The sequence below is a fragment of the Manduca sexta genome, chromosome 11 (genome assembly GCF_014839805.1).
Source record: "Manduca sexta isolate Smith_Timp_Sample1 chromosome 11, JHU_Msex_v1.0, whole genome shotgun sequence".
Taxonomy (NCBI): domain Eukaryota; kingdom Metazoa; phylum Arthropoda; class Insecta; order Lepidoptera; family Sphingidae; genus Manduca; species Manduca sexta.
The window spans coordinates 10,968,274-10,991,783 of NC_051125.1; the positions used below are offsets into that span (position 1 = coordinate 10,968,274).

The 23,510-nt window shown below is 35.5% G+C and overlaps 1 protein-coding gene across 3 annotated transcripts in view; it reads right to left on the reverse strand.

Moving 5' to 3' along the window:
- Positions 1 to 4,182: 4,182 nt before the first annotated feature.
- The window catches only part of LOC115454132 (ammonium transporter Rh type B-B), a 31,869-nt gene continuing 12,541 nt past the window's right edge, over positions 4,183 to 23,510 (reverse strand). For all 3 annotated transcript variants that reach the window (XM_037437424.1, XM_037437425.1, XM_037437423.1), the window contains exons 3-10: positions 18,375 to 18,566; positions 15,010 to 15,152; positions 12,240 to 12,420; positions 11,792 to 11,904; positions 11,319 to 11,513; positions 10,646 to 10,807; positions 10,210 to 10,300; positions 4,183 to 6,046 (exon numbers count right to left, since the gene is read on the reverse strand). In XM_037437424.1, the coding sequence (XP_037293321.1) occupies positions 5,964 to 6,046; positions 10,210 to 10,300; positions 10,646 to 10,807; positions 11,319 to 11,513; positions 11,792 to 11,904; positions 12,240 to 12,420; positions 15,010 to 15,152; positions 18,375 to 18,566 (1,160 nt within the window). In that variant the 3' untranslated portion in view covers positions 4,183 to 5,963. The remainder of the gene's footprint in view (positions 6,047 to 10,209; positions 10,301 to 10,645; positions 10,808 to 11,318; positions 11,514 to 11,791; positions 11,905 to 12,239; positions 12,421 to 15,009; positions 15,153 to 18,374; positions 18,567 to 23,510) is intronic.

Genomic DNA, 23,510 nt, shown 5'->3' on the forward strand with positions numbered 1-23,510 from the left:
CATTTTTCTTCCAACGCTTACAATAGATTACGTTTACTTATGATCAATCAATGTGCTATTCATGTGTTGTGACCAACTGAATATTAAGAAGGGTCCTGAATTTATTTTATTATTGAGTATATAATCTAAGCTACGACATTTTCTCAAGTAGATGATTACATGAATAGGCTTTATTTTCTTTTATTATGGCATCTGAATGGTAGATAAAATATAACGTCGCCGTGGGCAACACGGGTTTAGCTCAAAACAAAATCTTCACTCAACTCCAAAATCAACAAGTCCTTACAGAGACTTTCCTGCCCTCACACCCACCACTACAACTCCTGTAAGCCAGGCTCAGCAGTAGCACTCATTTTCATATTATATCATACAACAAGACCTCACAGTCACTACACAAAAATTAACCAGGTTACTATTTCATCCAAACTTCCCACTTCAACCTTACAACTTTTAAATATAAGCCTAAAGTTACCGCGAGGTTCGCCGAGAACAATGGTGTCTGGTCTTAGATCCTTTTGGATGTCTGTAATGGCCGCCGTATTGTTAGGAAAATGTATTAGAGTTGATGCTCGTTCATTATCTTCACTCCATTTGTTTCAAAAGGTCGGCAAAAAAGGTAATTTTAATTTGTTGAAGGTCGCTCGCGATTAATGGGAATAGTTTATCTATTCTGGTTGGATGTTTTGTGTACTAGCTTTGGCTCGTAATGCTCGGGGTAGTCTTTTACCTGATAAGTTTTATGTATTTCTTTAAGAACAAGTACCTCAGATTTACCCTAATCAATGGTACTTACATAAGTATCGTAGAACTATCGAGAATGGACTTTCTTATCATTTGCATTTGCTAAGATAAACTTTGAATCACTTAGTTCTACTGGATGGTAGATATAATAAGAGATAGTCTCAATGATACTGGTTTCAATAAATTGTTTTGGATTGGTTTTATTTAAATGAATGTAGATTCGGTCAACAGCCAAAAAATAGTTCTCCGAATCAGTACATGACTAATGAATGGACCAGATTCAGTAAGATTTTCATTTCCAAGTATCTTCAATTCTCGCATATAACTGATAAACAATTATGCAAGTCCGTAAATTTCCACTAGCATTCAGCATCCGTTACGAAACAGTCTGCTTGTTATTATCTAAAATGACAGCCATGGCTCAGTGGGCGGCATCGACAAAAACGGTCGCGCAATCGAACCCCGGGAAAGGCACAGCAAGGCATAAAATGAGGCTGACATAATCTTGTAAATTAAAAGCCTCTGATCGTGTACATTAAATAAATATTAAAAAACACCACAAAGACAATTAATATTTTGTTTTATGTTAAGGTATTGTGGGACCGAAAGTCCTTGGAGTTCCTGACATTTAATACAAATATTATATTATGGAAGCTGGAGGTGTATGTTGGATGTAAAAAAATATTTAAGAGGTGTAGTTTAGTTCTGTATTATATAATTAATAAATAATACTTAAATTAACATAAACTCACATGTAGATCATAAAAAAATCATCTCAAAAACCCAGTAAACAAGAAGTGCCCAATCTAACGCGACCTCGATAAACAAGCTAAACATTATAGGAAACTCATAACTCCGTTTTGCCATCCAAAGTAACAGCCTATAAACTGTCTAGCCGTTTAGGTAAACAACTTTAGGCCTGATACTTCGGTACTTGTACAGTCGAAAATTTAGTCCAAGAAAATCGATAACTTCTTATAAAGACAATAATTTAACAGAAGTTGATACAAGTGCGTCCATACAAAATATATGGGAGAGTGGGCAAAGCAGTTAGATGAGCCAATGGGTGCGGTAATGGTGGAATTTTTTGTACATAAAAATTAGTGTCAAGAAAAGCGGCTGGCCTGATTGTTAGCATGACAGTAGAAAAATCGGAATTTTGAATTACAAACTAATGCGTTTATGCTGAAAATTTTCATGTTAAGACTATGATGTGTACTGTGGTCGGTGCCCTGAGATATTTAGTCTTATAATGCCCATTAATTATACTGGCTACAATACCTTTTATCCTGGAACGCAACAGTGGAACGTCAGGAGTAGAAATATACTGCTACCAAGCCGTTCTCACATACGAGATCCTACATGTATTATTAACAATGTTCACTGGATTAATGGAATATCGAATGAATCCAGTGATAACACGATATGCGAGCTAAGTGCTTGTCTTCCCTCAATATCGGTGTTCATTAACCGTCACCGCAAAGCGGAGGCTGTGGCTGGATTTTGGTCGTCTAATCTTGATATAGTTAGTGGTTTGGTAGATGTCATGTCGGTAATGATGGGCAATGTATTGATTGAAAATGTTGTATCGTTCAGGGTACAGATAGAAATTTTTAAACAGTTAATTGTAGTGAAAATTGGTTATAATTGAAGAGACTGCCGTACCTGGATGCTTATAAATGATCCTTTTTTTACACATGTATTTGCCGGGGTCTTGCAACTTAGTCGTTTGAATAGATGTCATCTATTTTTATTGAATTTAAATTATTTCTCAATTGTGGTCTAAATTAGAACCTTAGCTAGTAAATGTAACCATTCATGTTTTTGATTTGTTCGGGTTTTCCAAACCGACTTTTATAGAGTGGAAAACACGCGACTGTAAAAACGTCAAAGGCTGGTAACTGCTGCATATTGGACGGTTGCGTGTATTTTCCTGAGCCTTTTCCATCGCAGCATAAAAAATAAACCGCATTGGTACACTATAAACGTGTACTGGCCCATTTATTGTACAAAAATGTGCATAATAAAACGCTAAATGCATGCACGAAGTGAGTAAAAGCATCTGGATGGCCAAATTCACAACAATTACTGGCGATACGTTTCGAAATATAGTTTCAAAAACTAACAATACACGTAGCGCTTCCCGAAAATTCCATTACTTCAGTCTCTATGACTAGTGAAATTTACACATTTATATTGTTATGCAAAACTCAGCCGTACTGCTTTGCGACAAGGAGCGCTCGATTGTGTACAAGGGTCCCAGGTGCCTGCCCGGGGCAAAAATTTGAAGCGTAATTCGAAATACAGCTTTTGGAAACTCAAACCACTTTATTGCTCTCACAGAATGAAAGTTTTTAACGATTTTATTGCTTTCCTAGCTCGAGTACTCGGTTCGCGCTGCGTCCTAACGAAGATTAATTTGGAATGTTACTTTTTCATTTGAGCCTCGTCCAAAGTTGTTGAGCAGTTGGTATATTTTTAAATCGAAGGAATTTTATACTTGCTCTCTTTTGATTGACGTGTTCGGAGTAAAGAGGTAATTAAGAGCAGTTTTAATTTCACAGTTTTATTTCTATGTGTATTTTGACTGCCTCAGTGCCGTTGTATTACGGTACGACTACAGTGCTGACGTCTTTGGTTCGATCTCTTGGTCGGGCAAATTGATATTGGGTTTTTCTTCTCAGTATCAGCCCATATATTAATATAATATCAGCCCTGTATTATATACTGTCCCACTGTTGGGCATGGGCCTCCTCGACTACTGAAAGGGATTTAGGCCTTAGTCCACCACGCTGGCCCAGTGCGGATTGGTAGACTTCACACACCCTCGAAAATTCCTATAGAGAATTTCTTAGGTATGCAGGTTTCCTCACGATGTTTTCCTTCTCCGTTAAAGCAAGCGATAATTCACAAAGAATACACCCATAATTTTTTAGAAAAGTCAGAGGTGTGTGCCCTTGCGATTTGAACCTGTGGACATTCGTCTCGACAGTCCGTTCCACAACCAACTAGGTTATCGCCCGTAGTTTGGACTTTTTGCCCGATATGACGATAGGCTCATATCCCTTATCACATCATGGGACGGAATACGCACGACGAAACCTGAGTGCACCAAATGCGCCTATGCCCTACTCCTTTGGGGATAAAAAGACGCAAGTGTGTGTGTGCTTGTGTTTTTTTTTTATTGAAAATGGATTATTTTGTAGCATAGGCCTGTAGAAGACAAAATTACCTAATATTAAGTTGTATCTATAATCTATAAACAGGTATAATATCTGAAAACTCAAGCACCGCCGTCCTTAAAGGAATGGAATAGGTATTCGGTAAAGAAGAGTGCAGCGGTGATCGTGGAACATTCTTTCGTACGTTTTATCGACAATGCCACACATAAAGGTTTAGGCAATAGACCTATTGACAATCACAATGACAAATAAAAGTCAATTTATAACTAATAGCACCTTTAATAGAGAGCCACTACATATTGAACAGATAATTAGTAATACTATTTGACTTATAATAACTTAATAGTAATTCTGTTCGTTATAATAACAATATCCAAATTGGGAGATACACTTGATAATATTTTTTAAATATTTAATAATTCTCAAAGGAAATTTACGGTCAGTATCTTCATTGACTGTACAGACTACCTGGAAAGGATGTACCATATGCTTATTATTATTACTTCTATTTACTATTACAGCACCATCGAAACATAATGTCACACGTCTTATAAATAAAAGAACATTTAAGACTTTATCATGACTACAAGTCTTATTAACATTAAAGAGTTCTTTTTATCCATAATGTATGTTGTAACTCTAGATGTCTTATTTTGTGTTCTTTACTTTCAGCTGTTCCTTTATTAAATGTACTAGTACCTACACGCAGAAAGGCCTGACTTGCTACGGGCTAAGTGTTGAAAAAGGAGCCCCTCAAGATAAAACTTGTACTAGTACCTATATATGAACAATTGTCATTAGCCATTTATTAACTTCATAAATTTAAAGTGTCAATTTTAGTTGTAAGTTTACCTTGATAATAATAAATAAATAGACATTAAAAGTACATTACTAGTGGACCTCACACTAGACACGGTCTGTGAGTATCCTAAACCGATAACACATATCCGAAATACAAATTCATTGGCTACCAACTAGCAAGAACAATTCCGAATGAACAAATTTCGTCACTTTAAATGTAACAATTATATATAAAGTGCAACACAGATACTTTTTTACACACACAATTATACATACAAATCAAATAAAACAGTTTTTACAAATGTGTGCAAAATCATATGCTTTTATACTTTAACAGAAAGGAATAATGAGACAAGCCGCATCCTTTATATATTATTTTCTAAGGCAGGGTGGTTACATCCGTGGTCAGGTAAAGTTAAGGCTGGCGAATTGCAAGTGAATTCACAGCGAGGTAAAGGCATCGCACGCTCGTCCAGTATAAGACCGTTAACTTTAGTTGACCACGGATGAAACAACAATAAGACTGTAAAAGTAAATGTAGCAGCTAAAGTAAAAGCTATAAAACCTGCTAATACATCTGTCATAATTAGGGCAAAAGTAATATAAACTTTAATGTCAGTCAATGAAGAAACGAACCGTTAATGTACATCATACCCGTTAAATATATAGACTAGGTAATATTCTACATATGTACATATTCTGTAGTTAGGTATAAAGTAATAAGTGCTCTTCAGTAATTTGCGGTCTGCAAAGCCTCATTGTAACAACATCGCTCCAGCGCGAATGCGATACTTCGAAATATAAATCGTTGCAAGCGGAACCAATATAATAGGCATTTTAATTATGATAATGGTTGAAAGAAATATGAGTTGTGTAAAAATAAACATTATAAATGTACATACATTTACCTATAAAATATTTCATTCGTAATATAAATAGTTAATATACTTAATTATACAGATATTCATCATTTCAATGTTCACTTACGTAATTTTAAACTATAGTTTACATAAATCGAATTAGTGAACTTCGTGATCTTTGGATAATAAAAACAATATACAAAACAACGTTACGAAAATATCCTATTACAAGCGTAATAAGATACGTTCAAATCTCAAATTAATTCCTTATATTTCGTATACATTAACCTGTTTTCCTCTTCATTATCCAGCAAATTGAACATCTTAATTCACCTTTTGTTTTTCGAGAAAATAAAGGCGCAATTTTAAAATAGGTCGATTAAGGTAACTCCCAATTGATTTGGTCGTCGTATCTCTCTGCGTCCTTAAGGGACCCGAACACGGGCATTTTTGACAGCAAACCTGGAATAAATTAATTTATGCATGAGGTACTTGGAATCTTAAAAACTCCGCTCGGACTTCTTATTTTGATGGTATCGCGCTTATTTAGACAAAATTGGCCGGAGGAGGCTTGATGAGTTCGCAAGTTCCCGCCCTTCCACATTTTCGGGTGTTCTGATGTAATTAGAAAAAAAAAGTTTCATGTGGCGTAAGTGTGCGTTTTTTTAGAGACATATCGTAGTATGATAAAAGTATTTTTCTACTACGTTATTGTTCGAATTCAAGCAACAGTCATTATAATATTTATTCCTGACAACATTACGGTTCATCTTGACGTTGGTCTTACAACTAGAGGTTTGACTGAGAACCCGACTTTATTACATTTTGCTGCATCAACAATCCTTTTTTTGGACACGGCTAAGTAATAGTAAATGAAGTGAGATCCAATGAAATGTTGACTGACGAGAGATGATTACCCGTCGACAGTCGACACAATTATGCCGATCTGTTGGAACCGGATATACACAGGCTAATCCCGAAACGCGATACACATACTTGGGCCACTATGGTAGTTGCTATCCAGTCGGATAAATATCTCCTACCACAAGCAAAACCAGAGTAGCTAACGTTCAATAACTACCTAAGGTTACAAGCGACCTACTTTAAAAAACGTGGCGGTCCACGAAGCCAGTAATTTTTTAATTATTTAACCGCTTTGTACTTGACAAACTAATTAGTAATTTCCTCAAAGTGAGTGTGGGCGCGTTACGTATGAAGTAATAAAAACGTTTGTTAGCAAAATATTTTCACGTAAATCGGAACACTGGGTTAAAAGTAACAGCTTATTCTAGCATGGCGAAGTTGGAACTGTTTATAAGACCAATTATGACTACCGAAAGTCTGTTCTTTAACGGACACGGTTACGTAAGCCTGTCTTCTTGTTCTGTTAGTCCATTCTAATGTAGAAGCGCAATATACTTCTTCAAGAATGAAGAAGAAAGAGTTGTCTGAAATCTTAAAGATTATTGTAGGTCAGTGGAGCGGGTTCAATAAAATGTCGAGCGACGAGAGATGATTAGTCCTCGACAGTCAATACTCGTCAACACAATTATGTCAGTCTGTTGGAACCGGATATACACAGATTGATCTCGGAAGGCGACAAACTTACGTGAGCCACACCTTTTAATGCCGGTACGGTAGTCGCTATCCAGGCGGATATAAAATATATCCTACCACGAGCAAAGCGTATAAATTGTAATTACTAACATGAAGCCTCCAGGATACAACGTGTCGACGTTATATACTGAGAATTGTGTAGTAAGTAAATAGAAGGTAAAATTTTATTTTATCAGAAATTTTGTTACATTTAATATTATCCTTAACCAACCTCAAAGAAAGAAGTTCTTAATTCGAAGTGTTTTTTTATGTTTGTTACCTCAGAACTCATACATTTATTAACCGTTTTAGAAAATTCTTTTTTTTAGTTGAGAGAATATACTTTCAGATTGGTCCTATAGGTTTTAATTCATAATGAGTTCAGTAGTTTAGTTTTTAATCTAAGAGAACTGGAATAGATACGACGTCAAAGTAATCGAAATTGCGCATTTCGCTTCCCTGTGATTTTTTCAGTTGTGTTTTTGTCTTATTTTTGTTTCTTTATACGACTAATTAAAATTGCTAGCTATGCTAAATCGATATATAAACATATATATGAAAATAATGTTTAATTATAATTAGCAACCGACTTCAAAATTGGTTACCAGTATATAGGTAATTTAATTTTTCGTTTTTAGTGGTTTTTAAAGACGGTTAACTATTTTTGTCATAAAGTTTTCCTATGCATGCATAGCTTCTCAAAGAAATTTAATAACGGAAGGGACTGCTTTGGTGACGTAGTTGTATTGTTCCCTGGTGGGGCAGTGATATTGGGTATTTATGCAACTTCGAGGCTGAAGTTGTGCTCGTTAGTTGACAATAGATTCGCCTCCTAACCAAATAATGCAGGTGTGTTGCACCTTTGCCTTCCACTAAAAAGGCATGATTTTTTTGTTCTATGTCACTTCTACATCTTCAACACTCTATGTAAGTAGCCAAAGTACGTTGTATCGTTCGATTTTCGGCATAGGTACGTACCTATGTGTTTTTACCGTTCTTCTTCTTCTTCTTGTATTGCCCTTCCAACTAGTGAAGATTGTTATCGTTAACAACACAAAAACAGCGAGCATTCGCCGTCTTTATGACACCGTGTTTCGATTTGTCAGCGATCAGTGAAATTTTATCTGCCATTTTGATCGGGTTTCGTATTGGATTCCATTGCATTTGGTATGCATAACCAAATCGTTTGCATTTATTAACTTAAAATGATATTTTTCTCATAGTTTTATTGTAGTGGCGTGGAAATGGACAGATAATTTACGTTTACCGTTTTACTAGTTTGTAAAAGATCCACTGCTTTGTCTACGTACATCATCAAGCATGAAGCAAGCGATGTTGTGTTTTAAATGGCATTGAAGTCAATGCAACTTAATTATTATTTGGATGATGCATCTGATACATCGAACGTCGTGGATGATGACTACAGAACAGTATCGTGCAAGGGTTCTTGAAGTAGTGTTCTAAGCAGTGATGATGATTTCGAAAAATATCCTTCTCTTATCACCTTTCATTATTTTCAATGTGATCTTCTATTAATCAGTCTTCATAATTTTCAGAACCTACAATAATTCGATTGAAATAAAACTAGTTTTCGGATGATATTGTGTTTTCTATATTTTATTTTTCTCCCGACGTTTCTAAGACTTAGAAGCATTCATGGTTCGACAATCCGAAAAATACTTTCATTTCGATGCGTAAATCCTCGTAAACACAAGAAATCATTGAACAATAATTCCGGGAATTAAAGTTTAACAATCACATTTTTGTAACACTAGATATCCGATAACATTGTTTAGAACAATGTCACCGGAAGCAGTCCAGACAGCGTCCGAGCACATGTTTTTATTTTTATTGGAGTATTCGAACACCTACACGCGAGATGTGAAGACACTCTAAAATATTTTTCTATTACATTTATCACAGTGTCTTCTTCTAGTGAATGGTCTTCGTCCCACTCTAATCGGAATCGGCGCAAAATACTTTTAAAACATATTAGCAGGTGGACTAGTGAAATTTTTATGATTGGATATCTTCCTAACGTCAATTCTCTTTCAGTCACGGACAAATCCTGTTAGAACTCAGGACAACTTGGGATAATTTGTTCGAATAAATTTAGTCTGCTCCGTCTCCAAGACTGTCTCTAGACCAATGAAATAAAATTTCTAATTCAGATAAAATTTATATCTATTGTTTTCATGCTATCTCAGTATCACTATACAAAAACCCTATAGTTTAGAACTGAGCCCCTGAAGAACCTTAAAATCTATTTGTCTAAGAATAAGAATACATTTAAGGCAGACGCTAGGTCCCTTGCTGAGAATCGTTTGCTCCCAGCGGCGACATTACAAGAGTAGACACTGCAATTATCGTCTTTATTGCCACCAAAACTTGATGTGAGTTGAACGCACTCGTATTACAATAGATTTTACACTTGTTTTATAGTTGGTTTGTGATTAATGTTTTTATTTTAGCTAGCTCGTCTAATATTGGTTGGGAAGGTCACCGGTTAAATCGATATGAAGTTGGTATTAGGATCTTTTACTCTAATTCATATTGATCTTTTTTTATATAAGGGCACGGCATATTGATTCCACTGCACTTGATGGTAAGTGGAGTGGGGTCCAATAGAATATCGACTTACGAGAGATGATTAGCACTCGATAGTCGACACAATTATGCCGGCCTGTTTAAACCGGATATATACAGGCTGATGCACTTACGTGGGCCACTATGGCGGGCTTTAACATTTTGTGTACGGTGGTCGCTACCCGGGCAGATATAAAATATATCCTCTCTCACCAGCAAAATCACCTGGATATGTTAGTCACACAACAACTTATAATGGTTTCGTTGTTGAAATTAATGTATTATAAATGACAAAAAAATACCTTTGGAAACTTTCATAAATTACTTAATTAAGATTTCGTAGAGCGTTTTGGATCATCCAAAAGTCATTTATAACTTAAAATACATCTACAAAAGTTCGCATTTAAAACAGATTTAAATCATAACGATGCTAAAGTTCTTACCAGTAACAAATCCTCCGACTAATGACAATCCTATTGTAACAGCCAGCGCTATGAACTGGTATAAAGCTTGGCTGCCGGCCGATCTGCCGTCCTGCAAACGATACACAATACTCTCAAACATAAAAGTAAGGATTTACATTTGCAAACGAGTGGATCTTTTTTACCATAATATTGAAGTTATGATATTTCTGAGCGTTGTCGATAAAAACATGATGGGTTTTTTGGCGCCCTCATAGTCTTACAAAAATAAAGTTGCTACTTTACACCGGTATTCATTAATACAGTGCTATCATCTGAGTTGATATAAGTTGTTCATGCTGGAGACATTAGTGATACATGAGAAAAAAGGTTTGATGAAAATAAAAAAGTTTGTCTCCTAAATTGTTCAAGATTCAATTGTCAAGAGTAAATTTATATATGAATCAGGAAATAATACCGGTCCTACAGCTTCAAACACACTGCTAAGTTCTGTGCCGTAGTCTTGAGCTGATGCAAGCCCAGCGAATAGCACTGAGAGAAGACCAGAGAATACTCCGGGCATTCCGTGGAGATTGTTCACGCCGCATGTGTCCAGGATACCTATTTTGGTGAGTCGGGGCTGTGGATGAAATTAATCAAGTATAGAAAACGTGGTAATTCGTGAATGTAGTGGATTTTTTGGAAAGTCAAATATTATCTTTGGAATGAATGTTAGTAATTTAAAGTACATAGGTACCTATTGTTATTACTTTCAAGGTTTGTTGGGCAAAACTAAGGGCACTTCCGAGGCGTCTAAGACTGGACAAATTAAATTTAAAAAGTTCATATAAATATTTGTGAATTATCGTTCGCTTTAACGGTGAAGGAAAACATCGTGAGGAAACCTGCACATCTGTGAAGTTCTCTATAGGAATTTCGAAGGTGTGTGAAGTCTACCACTCCGCACTAGGTCAGCATGGTGGACTAAGGCCTAATCCCTCTCAGTAGTAGAGGAGGCCCGTGCCCAGCAGTGGGACAGTATATAATACGGGGCTGATATTATATTATACTATATATATATAAGTATTGCTTTTTCTGGGAATTAAACTCAAAATTTTCCAGTCCATAATATAAAGAAATAAATCATATACCGTAAGATATCTGTAGCCAATAACACTCAACAGTCCTGAGCCGATTCCAATAGCCATGGCGCCTCCCGCTCCTATGTGCATGTTGCAGACAGATCCCACCGCGACTCCGCCAGCTAACGTGGAGTTCTGGATGTGTACCATGTCGAACCTGCCGGGATGCTTGTTCACTGCTGATGACATTACGAAGGCTGTCACCTGGAGAGAAGTATTATGTGTTATATAGGTAATTTTTATTGTGAATGTGGAAACATTTATGGAGAATGTATCGTAATCGAAAGAGCAGGAACTAGTATACTGTATTAAACAGTTTTATACCACTCTCTGTTTCTCCTTTCTGTTTTCCTTATGCAATATTCATCCATATCTATAAGACGGTAACAAGTTTTAGGGTATCGTCAGCATTACATCGAAAACGAAAGTACTAATTTTAACATGGCTAGAAATTTATTAATTTTGTTTCTTAAATCACTCACAGTAGCAGCAGCTAGGGATAGGTAAGTGTTGATAACAGCTCTCTGGTATTCAGCGTCGGAGTTCGTCAGGCCAGAGTTAAACGACGGCCAATAGATCCATAGGAAAATCGACCCTGTAACGAGGAACATACAAGTCAAGATTTAGAGAGCGATTTTAATTTAATTTGAGTATACTACTAATCTCATTTTTAGATTCAGTACTGAGATAGTGCTCAAGTCATCTCTGTTTGCTTAGAATTTAAAAGACTATTATTTAAATACAGTACATATCAAGATTCACATAATATAGCAGGTGATTAATAGGTTATAATTATTACCACGTAAATATGCCTCTTATAATTTGGCACGGGACTTACTCATTTCATTCTACATATAAATAAGAAATTCATAGACGGATATTCTCTTACACCATCTAATACAATTATATCTGCAGTTTTAAAACACGTACCAATCATAGCAGTGACGTCAGAAGTATAGCTAGCTCCGTTAAGATCGACTACTGGGGCAGGGTTCCCATTGTTCATTGGTGTGGTGGTATCTTCTCTTCTGTACCTCAGGGCCATGCTGACGCCGAGGCCGAAGTACGCCCCGAATGTGTGGATGGCAATAGATCCTCCTACGTCTGCAGCCTGGTGAGGACAAGATGTTTGTGTAACAGGTTTTGTTTTTTGGGTACTGGTGTCTGATGTTGGTCATCTTGTACTACATAGCTGCACTTAGTGGGTCCAGTGCCGATGACAGACTACTTGATCAAAATATTCTGTAATCATGACATAAGTACATAGATCTATTACAAGTTAACCATGCCACGATAAAAAAAATTATAACATAATGTTTAAAACAATACTTTTTGATTTTTCGAAAATAAGTGAGATGCATATATGTAAATTTATTAAATTAATTCATTTTTATGTACAAAATAAAACCAGTTACGACTATCTTTTTCACATAGTTATTATGAAAAGCAACAACGTTTTCGTAGTAAAATTTAAAAATATTTTTAAAGTACGTTTTTCAACAAAGAAACGTGCAACACATTTATCTCAACTGTTCAAATAGGTCGAACTTAGACTTCAGCTAAAGTTCATCTCATATATCTCGGCCTACAAATAGAGAACTGGTCAGTTTCTATGCTAATAGCCTATCTAGAGCATAGCTTTTTAAAATATATGACTAACTAGTAACTGACTGCCTCGGTGGCATAGTTGTACGGTCAGCAACAAAAGTCGATGAACAAATACTAATTTACAAAACACCTGAACATTGAAACGGACCATAAATCACTTACCAAAGAAGAGTACAGATTAAGGTTATCATTTCAATGTTACAAAAGTCGCTAAACATTTTATAACTTGACAATACATTAATTGATGAATCTCATTATTGAATCTATACTTCTATACTATTATATTAAGCTGAAGAGTTTGTTTGTTTGACCGCGCTAATCTCAGGAACTACCGGTTCAGACTGAAAAAATATTTTTGTGTTGGATAACCCTTTGTTAGTGGAGTGCTATAGGCTATATATCATTACGCTATGACCAATAGGAGCGGAGCAGTAATGAAACATGTTGCAAAAACGGGCAAAATTTATTAGTTTTGAGAGCTTCTGTTGCGTGCCTTGCTTAAACGGTTAAAGTTATGCAACAATGATGTATGACGGGATTGTTCCTCTTAAAAAGTTCTACATAAATATATAATAAAACAAAGTCCCCCGCTGCATCTGTCTGCCTGAACGTGTTAAACTCAAAAACTACCCAACGTATTAAGATGAAATTTGTTATGGGGACAGTTTGAGACCCTGGGAAGAACATAGGCTTACGGGAAAATATATAGCGTGACTTTTATAAGGGAAAACTTTAGCCCGAAAAACTTTATATCGCGGGTGGAGCCGCGGGCAAAAGCTCGTACACCATTAAAAATATGAAAAATAAACTGACGTTTACGTTGAAACCTTCGAGGAGAATCTCCTGTCAGAATAATTTTGAATTTACACATTTGTTTTTTAAACCGGCCAGTGCTCTATAAAATAGGATGTTTAAAATGTAATTAACCTATTCCTATTAATGTTATAATATTACTTTCTAATACATTACGATGTTTTGTCCATACTTAAAAATGTATAATTTTGGTTATTAACTTCAATATATACTATTATATAAACCTAAAGGGTTTGTTTGTTCGAATGCGCTAAACTCAGGAACTACTTAACCGATTTTGAAAATATTTCACTAATAGGAAGCTAAATTACTCTTAAGCCCTATACGCTACTTTCTATCCAGGGTAAATATAAAGCACGACTTTTATCTTTGAAAAACTTTTTCACGCGGGCAGAGTAGCGAGCCAAAGCTAGTATGTTATAAAATAACAATTTAATTAACATCCTGGACTGTTGTATTTATTCGGCAATGTTTTGATAGTAAAAACGCGGTGCGCTGCGCTTCGCGATATTGGTGTCTTGAAGCTTGATGGGTTCAATTTAACGAATAGAAAAAACAGCTTGCATATAAAACAAAGAATTTGCTAATTTCACCCACGTTTGTATTTATTGTAGATCATAAAAATTGTCGCTAGTTAGTTTAGCATTTAATGGTTTGACAGCGTTCAGCTACTTTTGTAGTTCAATTATGACAAGTTGTTTTGTTTTTAAATTAATCAGCAACTTATGGTAAATGATAATGCTTAGGGAATATTGGAAACAAATTATGTTCAACGACTTCTGTTGCTGACTGTACTGTATGCGCGGTACGGCAGCGCTCTGAGGTCCTGGGTTCGAATCCCGGGTAGGGCAAAGTGTTATTTGAGTTTTTCTGCCTAGTGTCAGCTCGGAGTCTAGAATTTGTGCCCGATATGGCGGTAGGCTCGCCCCCTATCACATCAAGGGACGGAACACACTTGGCGAAAAGTGGGGGTCCTGGTTGCGCCTCTGCATACCCCTTCGTGCGTGATGTGTGTATGTGTGTAGTAACTAACCGCGCAATGGAGATGTTTAAAAATCGAAATAACTTTACTGAGAAGTTGGTCATATTAAGAAAACTTATAACACTAGTTTGGCTAGCTACATTCAAATTCAATCATAAATCAAGCCAATTACCATAACGTCGCATAAAAAAATTCCAACAAATATGCAATTTACTAAACATGACCTCTTAACAATTTAACTATATTTATGCAACATAGGCGAAGATATCTTTCAACAAACTCCATTCGAAAACCAACCTTAAACACATCGGTCACAAGCCACAGATTCAAACAGGCAATGACCGTCTCCACGATAGCTATGAAAAGTAACTGCAGACCAGTCGCCACGCCAAGCAACGCCCCAAATGTTATGAGCACTGTGGCCGACATTATATCTGCTTCTGCAAATAAAAAAGTAATTGTACCTAATGATATATTCTGTGGGGGGATATTAGGCCTGCTTTTCGCTGTTGAATTGCGGTCACATAACCACGTCATTATGGCCTTATGTTTGTGCGGTAATTTGGCTTATGCTTTGACAGGACTCTTTAAGGGTTATTATGTTAATACCCTCTCAGAGGCCCGTGTCCAGTGATGCATGTAATGCAGGGCTGGTAATAATAGTAGATACATCGCCTAGCTCAGTAGCAGATTGAGCTGTGGTTCGGGCGATACTGAATTTGATTTACAGGAATTGTGACTTAGGGAATGGGAGGGTTGTATGAAAGGAGCTGATTGTAGAATACATTTTAATATTAATGGTAAATTATGAATAAGCCGGCAACGCATTTATCATTCTAAAATTTTGGGTGTATGGGAGATGGATACCTCTCAACTTGAGTGAATCCATTTGCTCGTTACAAAAAAAAAAAAAAAAATGTGAAAACATTTTATTCCAATTTTGAATTTGCTTTTGAATACGTACAAAAGCTAGGCTCAGAGAAGTATTAAAAACTTCACACATACAACTGGTAGGAATTATAGAAATAGGACCATTATTGCGCGCTGGTAAATGTCGAATTCGAAATTTAAATTCACCAAGTTAAATGCGAATATTGTTCGCGCAACTTATTTAATTAAAGCCAGCGTATTACTATAAAATATACAACGGATTTTCGGATATAAACTAATAAATTGTTTGCTTAATATGTTCATTATTCGAATCTGGTCGGTTTATTATTTTTCAAAATGCCTTTCAGGGCTCTACAGACGTGTTTTTTACGTGCCATAGACGTATTTTTTAATACGCGCTTCCTCTGCAAGGTTTTAGCGCATAGGTTTTATTTAAAATTACAGAATTTTACCCGGTATTTAATTTAAAAAAGTGTTGGAAGTCAAACTTTGAAAAAACTTAACTTTAAAGGTACTTTGATTCACAAGTTTGACTTTTTCACAGCTAAAAGATAATGTATATCCAGCTTTTGATGTAAACTCGATTTGATAGCTCTACGCGTTGCTAAGAAAAAGGATGTCATCAGATGGATAGACGGACAAAGAGTGATCCAATAATGGTTCCTTTTAGGTACAGAATCCTAGAAATATTAAACGCATCCTTTTAAGATGCTCAAACAAAATTAAAACAATAATAAGCCGAAATAAAACGTTTAATCAAATTAATTTCTCCGAGAAAACTTTATAGGTAAATTTATTATAACTTATTTTAAAACAATATCAGAACGTTGCGTAATGTAATAAAAGGCCTTTTGTCGTAGCATTAAAAGGAAATTGTATTTTAAAAATATTGCTTTTACTAAAGTAGAGACCAAGTTTCTTATTAATCAAAACATCTGGTCTCCAGTATTGTTATTGCCGTTTCGGAGAGTTTTCTAAGAGCCTTTATATCAATTTAATCATCTAGAATAATCTAGATACTGTATTACGTCTCTACAATGGATATAATGGATTATTTTTAGATTGGGTTTGTATTGAGGTTACGATTATTCTGAGGTCTGAATAAAATTGATATTAGTTATAACGTAAGTATATTTACAATTTGAAAATGTTTGTTTCTGAGCTGTAATGTTTTTAGAGCGCTATCGAACTGGATTCAAAACTAAACTAGATTCGTGTTTGGAACAAGACCATTAATCAATGCGTTCGCAGCGCGGCCGCAGCGGTATCGTGGCGTGTACCCAACGATTTCGCACCGTTTAATCCATGCCAGCCATTACAATCGTCAGTGGCCAAAAGTCTGCGTTGCATTGCTACGGAGAGGTCTCTGCACGCATAACTCCTCAACTAGTTTGTAACAGGCCGGCATAATTGTGACGACTATCGAGGGATCGATGGTCGACTCAATTATGCCGGCCGGTATATCTAGAGGCCACTTACCAAAGACGCGATGGGGTCATTTTAACGTGTCAGTAAAACATAATTCGCATATCACCAGTGTAACATGACCCTTAGCCTCATATTGTGGTGGCTATGAGAAGCTTGTGACGGCTGGTCTGTGCGGTCACGGTATCATCCGATGATAGTCGACCACTAGTGACTACTCGACTTGTCAGTACGGATAGGGTTGCCACTTGTACTTTATAAAAAAAATATTAGTATTAGTATACTTTATGAGAACCGTAAAGTACGCGACAATACTTCAATTAGCATTATTTTATTCCTCTGCGATGGTTCGTAAGACTTTTTGCGTAGAATGGCAGCAAGTATTTCATAAACCTATTTTTTTTTTATACGGATTAATTTTATTTTTATTGTCGTGTCTCTCCACTTCCAAATTCACACTAAGAGTTTAAATTTTGTGATGAAGAATACAAAATGGCGAGACAAAAGCAACAGATCGTCTTTGAATATTTTATTCGTAAAAATAATGAAATATATTTATAAACAAAATAATAAATTATAGAGAATTTGTCTTCATTTTGACTTCATGCATGCAATGTGCTTTACTTGTCCAAAAAAAGTGGCAACCCTAATACAGACTTCACCTGTCGCTATGGTTATTGTGTTTGTCAAAGACTGTCGGTATGGAATATATTTTCAAGACGAAATATTTGATGAAGCAAATAAAGTCGAAAATCATCTAAATTTGAAGATGAAGGGCCTGGCAACCACAATACGAAGACTTGTTAGTAAACCGCTTTGGTTATGCGTTAATTTATAATAAATTTTGAAAATTTCAGAGGCATAACACGAAATGATCAGAATAAGGCACATTAAAAACTCTCATGTGTATATTTTGTTTCAAATGTAGCTTGGGGATTCAAAATCCTTTTTCATACCTTACACCTAAGATGTTTTTATTACATAGATACGTTGTCCGAGCTCAATACTGGCAAGACGAAAGTAAGGTAATTGCCCGACTTAACGGCCAATGATCGTGTGGCACTAACGTTGTTACGTAACTGTCGATGTATATATATCCTTTTCTAACGAATGTATGCTGCATCTTTTTATTCCTTCTTCGAGCCAATTTGTAATTATATGTACAGGTACGTGACTATAGCAAATACTTAGTGCGCCGTTTTTATGTGCCATTTTGTTAGTGTATGGCACGTCTATTTGTAAAACGTCATTGCCTAATACACTTAATAAACTTGTAACTTCATAAAATAATGCGTGACTGTTAACAGTAAACATTTTTGTTTGGATCAGCTTCTGCTAACACTTACCAAGTAACGACTTCTTAGTAATGTAGATGGTATTGTCCTTCATGGTGAAGAAGGACTGGCACAGCAACGCCCACTGGATGACAAGGGCAGCCAGCAACCAGTTGAACCCTAGAGCGCTGTAGCAGTACTTTTTGAGGAACGTCATCAGGAATCCGAAACCAACGAAGATCATGACGTGGGTGCCTTCGAAACCTGAGAAATTGAAGTAAGAAAAAATATTAGCAAACCCGCTTAATTGCGGACAAAGCCGGGATACAACAAAATACTAAGTCTTATCGAGTTTATGGAGCTATGTTTCTTTTCTACTTTCGTAATCAATGTCATATGAACCAGTATTACTTAATTTAAATTTATATTATTTTTAACTTTGAAATAAAACTATTTTGCGCATTTTATTACGTTTTTTAAATTATAATTTGGTCCGCCCCGTAACCTCAAATTCTGCAGCCTTCGAAATGTTAGGAAAAAATTATAATATGAAAAGCGCGATAAAATCTGCGTAAACATAAGAAATCATTATTTTTAACTTCAAAATCGAAAAGCCGTCAAGCAATATCAACAATAATTTTACAGCGCTTAGTAACATAAATAGATATTGCATACATCCAAACGACCTATCCTAGAACTGCTAGATGAATATCAAAGAACAATCACAATGTTATTACAATTTCACTAGGGATTAAACATTAAGACGTCTACACGTACAAGAATAAAGACTTGTTCTTCAGACGATCCCAACAGTGCCATCAAAGTTGATATAAATGCAACTACAAAACGTAATAAACTCATAATGGAACCATCAACAGGTTGCAATGTCGGCGAATGTAACGCCATCTAGATTTGAAACGGGGAATTTAATGTTAGTGAAATGAGTAGTGAGAAAAAGGATGCAATAATTTACACTCAGCCATAAAACTAGCTGAATAATTTAATATTTCAAATCGCTTCTACGCATATCTACAGTGGATATTTTCTTTTTTCTTTATCTAAAAAAATTTAACCTTGTGAAGTGTATTTAAGTGAGGAAAAAACGATTGTTGATACGGACACAAAAGTTTAAAGGCGATTGGAAATTTTGAATTTGTTTAGCTACTTTTGTAGCATACAACTAGTTTTAAAATATTTATTTTACTTCCATAAAATATTACATGTTTCATTCTACCGTGGTCTAACGACACAATACGCAAAATATCGAGAATCATCGCAAACGATAGACCTACCTACAAAGCAACACCTACATCCAATTGCATTAAAAACAGATCCATCATATTCAATTTGAACCCTTTCCAAACTTACTAATCTCCGTACGCACCACGCAATTCTTTTATCCCTTTGTTTCACAGTAATTGTTAGAATGTCAAATGAAAAATTGCAAATGAAATTACGCAATTCATTGTTTTCTGCCTCCAAAATGACTCCCGCGGGTGTAATGGGAATAAAAATGGCTATACACGGTATTGTCGGGAGTTTATCCCCAACCAGGAGTTCTGTTTCATATCTCGAACCTTTTTCACCGTTGCTATTGGTATAAATATTATTAGATGTCCCTCGCGTTGGCTCTATGGCTGGAATGTGTACAATCTGAGGTAAACGAACAAGGAAGTCGACGCTCGCTTTTCTTTTTATATGGTAATCGCTTGGTTTTATCGTTGGTGGTAGTTCTGTTTAAGTGAAACAAGCATGTATAAGCAGTATTGTATGAAGTGTTATATTGATGTTATAACAAGGTTTTATGTTAAAATTCTTTTAAGTATTATCTTCCGTGATAAGTGTGCTAGGTTGCGGCATCATTCGCATTGACCCGGCTAATGTTTATGTGGTCCGAAAATATTAGTCTCAGAGCTGTTGTGGGATAAAAAATCAAGTAGTTCCTTGTTCCCACAACACAAGAATTTCTAATTTTGGAATCAGGACATTGTGCATCACTATTAAATATTAAAATTAAACTATTTTTCGGATTTTATCGCGAAAAAAATGATATATATTGTTTAATTTTAATGTCTGACATTCGCGTAAACATAAGACATCATTATACTTTTAAATATATTCATTATTTTGACTAGGTTTTGCTCACAGCTACAGTCATACGCTTTCTTTGAATAAAAGCCCAACTGTATAATTTTAGTGAGGACACCAGCCTATGTTCCAAGATATGGTATATGTATGTGTAAAACTTAATCCAAATTAATCCAACGGTTAGTGTATAATAATAAATTATATTTTAATGATACTGTCCCACTGCTCGGCATGTGCCTCCTCTACTGCTGAGAGGATTTATGTCCACCTCGCTGGCCTAGTCCGCGTTAGCAGTCTTCACAAATCTTAGAAATTCTTATAGAGAATTTCTCAGGTATGCAGGTTTCCTCACGGTGTTTTTCGTCACCGTTTAAGCAAGTGATCATTTACAAAGAATACACACATGGCTAGAAAAGTTAAATGTGTGTCCTTGGCTTTTGAACCAGCGGAAATTTGTCTGGGCACTCCGTTCAACTTCCAACTAGGCTATCGCTTCTGTATATATTGTTACGCGCCGCTATCCTAGCCGATGACATCGGGCGTTTCCGGAAGTATTCGGCTGCGCGCGCAGGCTGGCAGAAGAGAAGATATGTCACGACTATTCTATTATTATTATTCTCTCTGGCTGGACGTTGTCAAAAGAATGTTTAAAATTGTATTCTGTAATTATTTTGCTAATATAATGTTTACTGTAAAAAGAGCGTTTTACAATATTTATTAAACAAAATATTCCCTTGAGCATTTATATTATAAGGAAAGAAAGATATAAGAATACCTTGAACCTTATATAGCCGAATACTTCCGGAAACGCCCGATGTCATCGGCTAGGATAGCGGCGCGTAACAATATATACATAATATATACTTAAATTAATTATACTTAGACGGAAACGTTTTAAGTTTATTAAATCAAAGGAGTACTGTAGCACAAAATAAAGTGAATTAATTTTAATACGATTTCCGTTGTTTGTTCGTATACAAAACCACTTACAATCGATCGCTGTTCGAAATTTTGTTTGAGCACTTCAATTAATTACAAATTAATTAGCGTCGGGTCAGTTTATTGAATAAATTGCGATTTATTTTGTTCCTAAATATGATTTATTTTCAGCTTACACGTCATAAAGGCATCTCCGTATATATTCTGCTTTCGGTTTGTGAGACAATAATTATTATGTTAAATTACATAAATCTTCGAAAATATAATAGAAGAATCTGTAGTGACTTTGAATTTGGAATTGCAAGCTATCTCTTTAACAAACCTTCGATAGAAGAATCTGTAGTGATTTTGTATTTGAAATTCCAAGCTCTTATTTAACAAACTGCTGGAGGAACTAGCATTTTGTGATTTGTGAATGCATTTCTAAATTTTCATTATTGAAACTTTAAACGCAATAATTGTTTCTTGTCTGCATCAATTTATATTTATAATCCTATAAATTTATAGAAGCAAGTCTTCCAGATTCTGTACTTAAAACGTAAAAATCTTTGCAGAAGAGGAATCACTTACTCGCACTTTTATTCTTACAGAGGTAAGTAAAGTTGCAATAGGTAGTTTGCTAAGATTTTTGTTTCTTATGGCAAACGTAGTGTGGGACGCCCTGTGGTCAGATGGCGGGACGATTTACATAAGATGGTCAGCAGCGACTGGATGCATAATGCAGTAGATCGGGCTCTGTGGCGTACCTTGGGAGAGGCCTATGTCCAACAGTGGAGTGCAAAGGTTTGATGATGATGATGGCACCGTATGTGGGCAACCTACCTCCATATTATATATAATTGAAATCGTATGCAAATTTTATAGTGAATATTTAAGATATTCCCAGGAAATGCCACTCAACCCCTTATTGCATTAAGGTCAATTTCATTAAGAAAGTTCTTTCTACCCACACAAGTCCGGTATTCGGCGAGTCGTCGATCATTTATTATTTCGTTTCCCCTAATAATGTTCGCTCTGATAAAATTACCTCGCGCTCGGATCAAAGATATACCTCTATAATCGGAGATGATTGTTCCTAGTAAGCTGGCTTCGGTCCCGATCAACAATGGGGTATGGTTGGGACGTAATTTATTATTTTTCGACTCTCCCATTCTGATAGGTGCTTACGCGAAATTATGGAGGTAATAAGACCCTATCATGAATGGTCTGAACTTTTATCTATTGATTTATTGAATTGTTTAACAATGTTGATTGATTTTTTGTTTTTGGGATTGTTTGATATTGGCTTTTGGTATTATCTCAGCAATGTTACGATGAAGATCTTGAATTTAAATGGTATCGTTTGATGTTTAGCACAATTATGCCGGTCTGCTTTATTTATAAGTTCAGGGAGTGTTATACCTTCTATGGGGGTGAATACATCTTTTGGCAATTACAGATGTTCTAATTGGATGATAGCTTGGATATCTGTATAGGTAAAGGAGTCAAATAGTCCTCTATTTACATTTAGTGCGACTATCAATGCTGCCCGTACAGTAAAGTTAGAGATTGATCTTTCACAGGACAATTGCTTATACATTACATTTATTTTCGACCCTTTACAAGACAACTTCTTTTAAAAAAATATTTTTAGATTTAAATGTGTAAGATTTTAGATGTTGAACATGCAAACTTGTTTCTTAACTGAACCAGAATAATGTTGATAGTGGAGTAATCAAGGATACACTTAACCAGATCAGTATATTGAATGTTATGTTAATTCAAATGAAAAGATTAAGAACAATGAACTACAATCAATATTGTACCTAGATCGTCTAATTGTGTCTAGTGTTGTCTGTGTGTGAACTATTGTGTCTATATCGTCTATTGTATCTTCACGAGAGCTATTGGTGTCAAGTATTCTTACAGGTTACAAGATTTCCGATACGTGTGACAATACATGAATAATTTTGAACATACTGATAATTTTGTTAAAGTTCCCATCTTAAAAACATAGGTAAAGCGCAATGGTTACTATAATTCTGTGATTATTATCATTACTACATTAAACATAAATCATAATTCTGTACTACATGTGCAAAAAAAATGCAAGAAGCATAGAAATTTAGTCTTTAAATCACTCTACATCTCGCTGCGTCTATAGCTAGCAGTCGGGGTTAAAAAATAATTGTGTATTTTTAC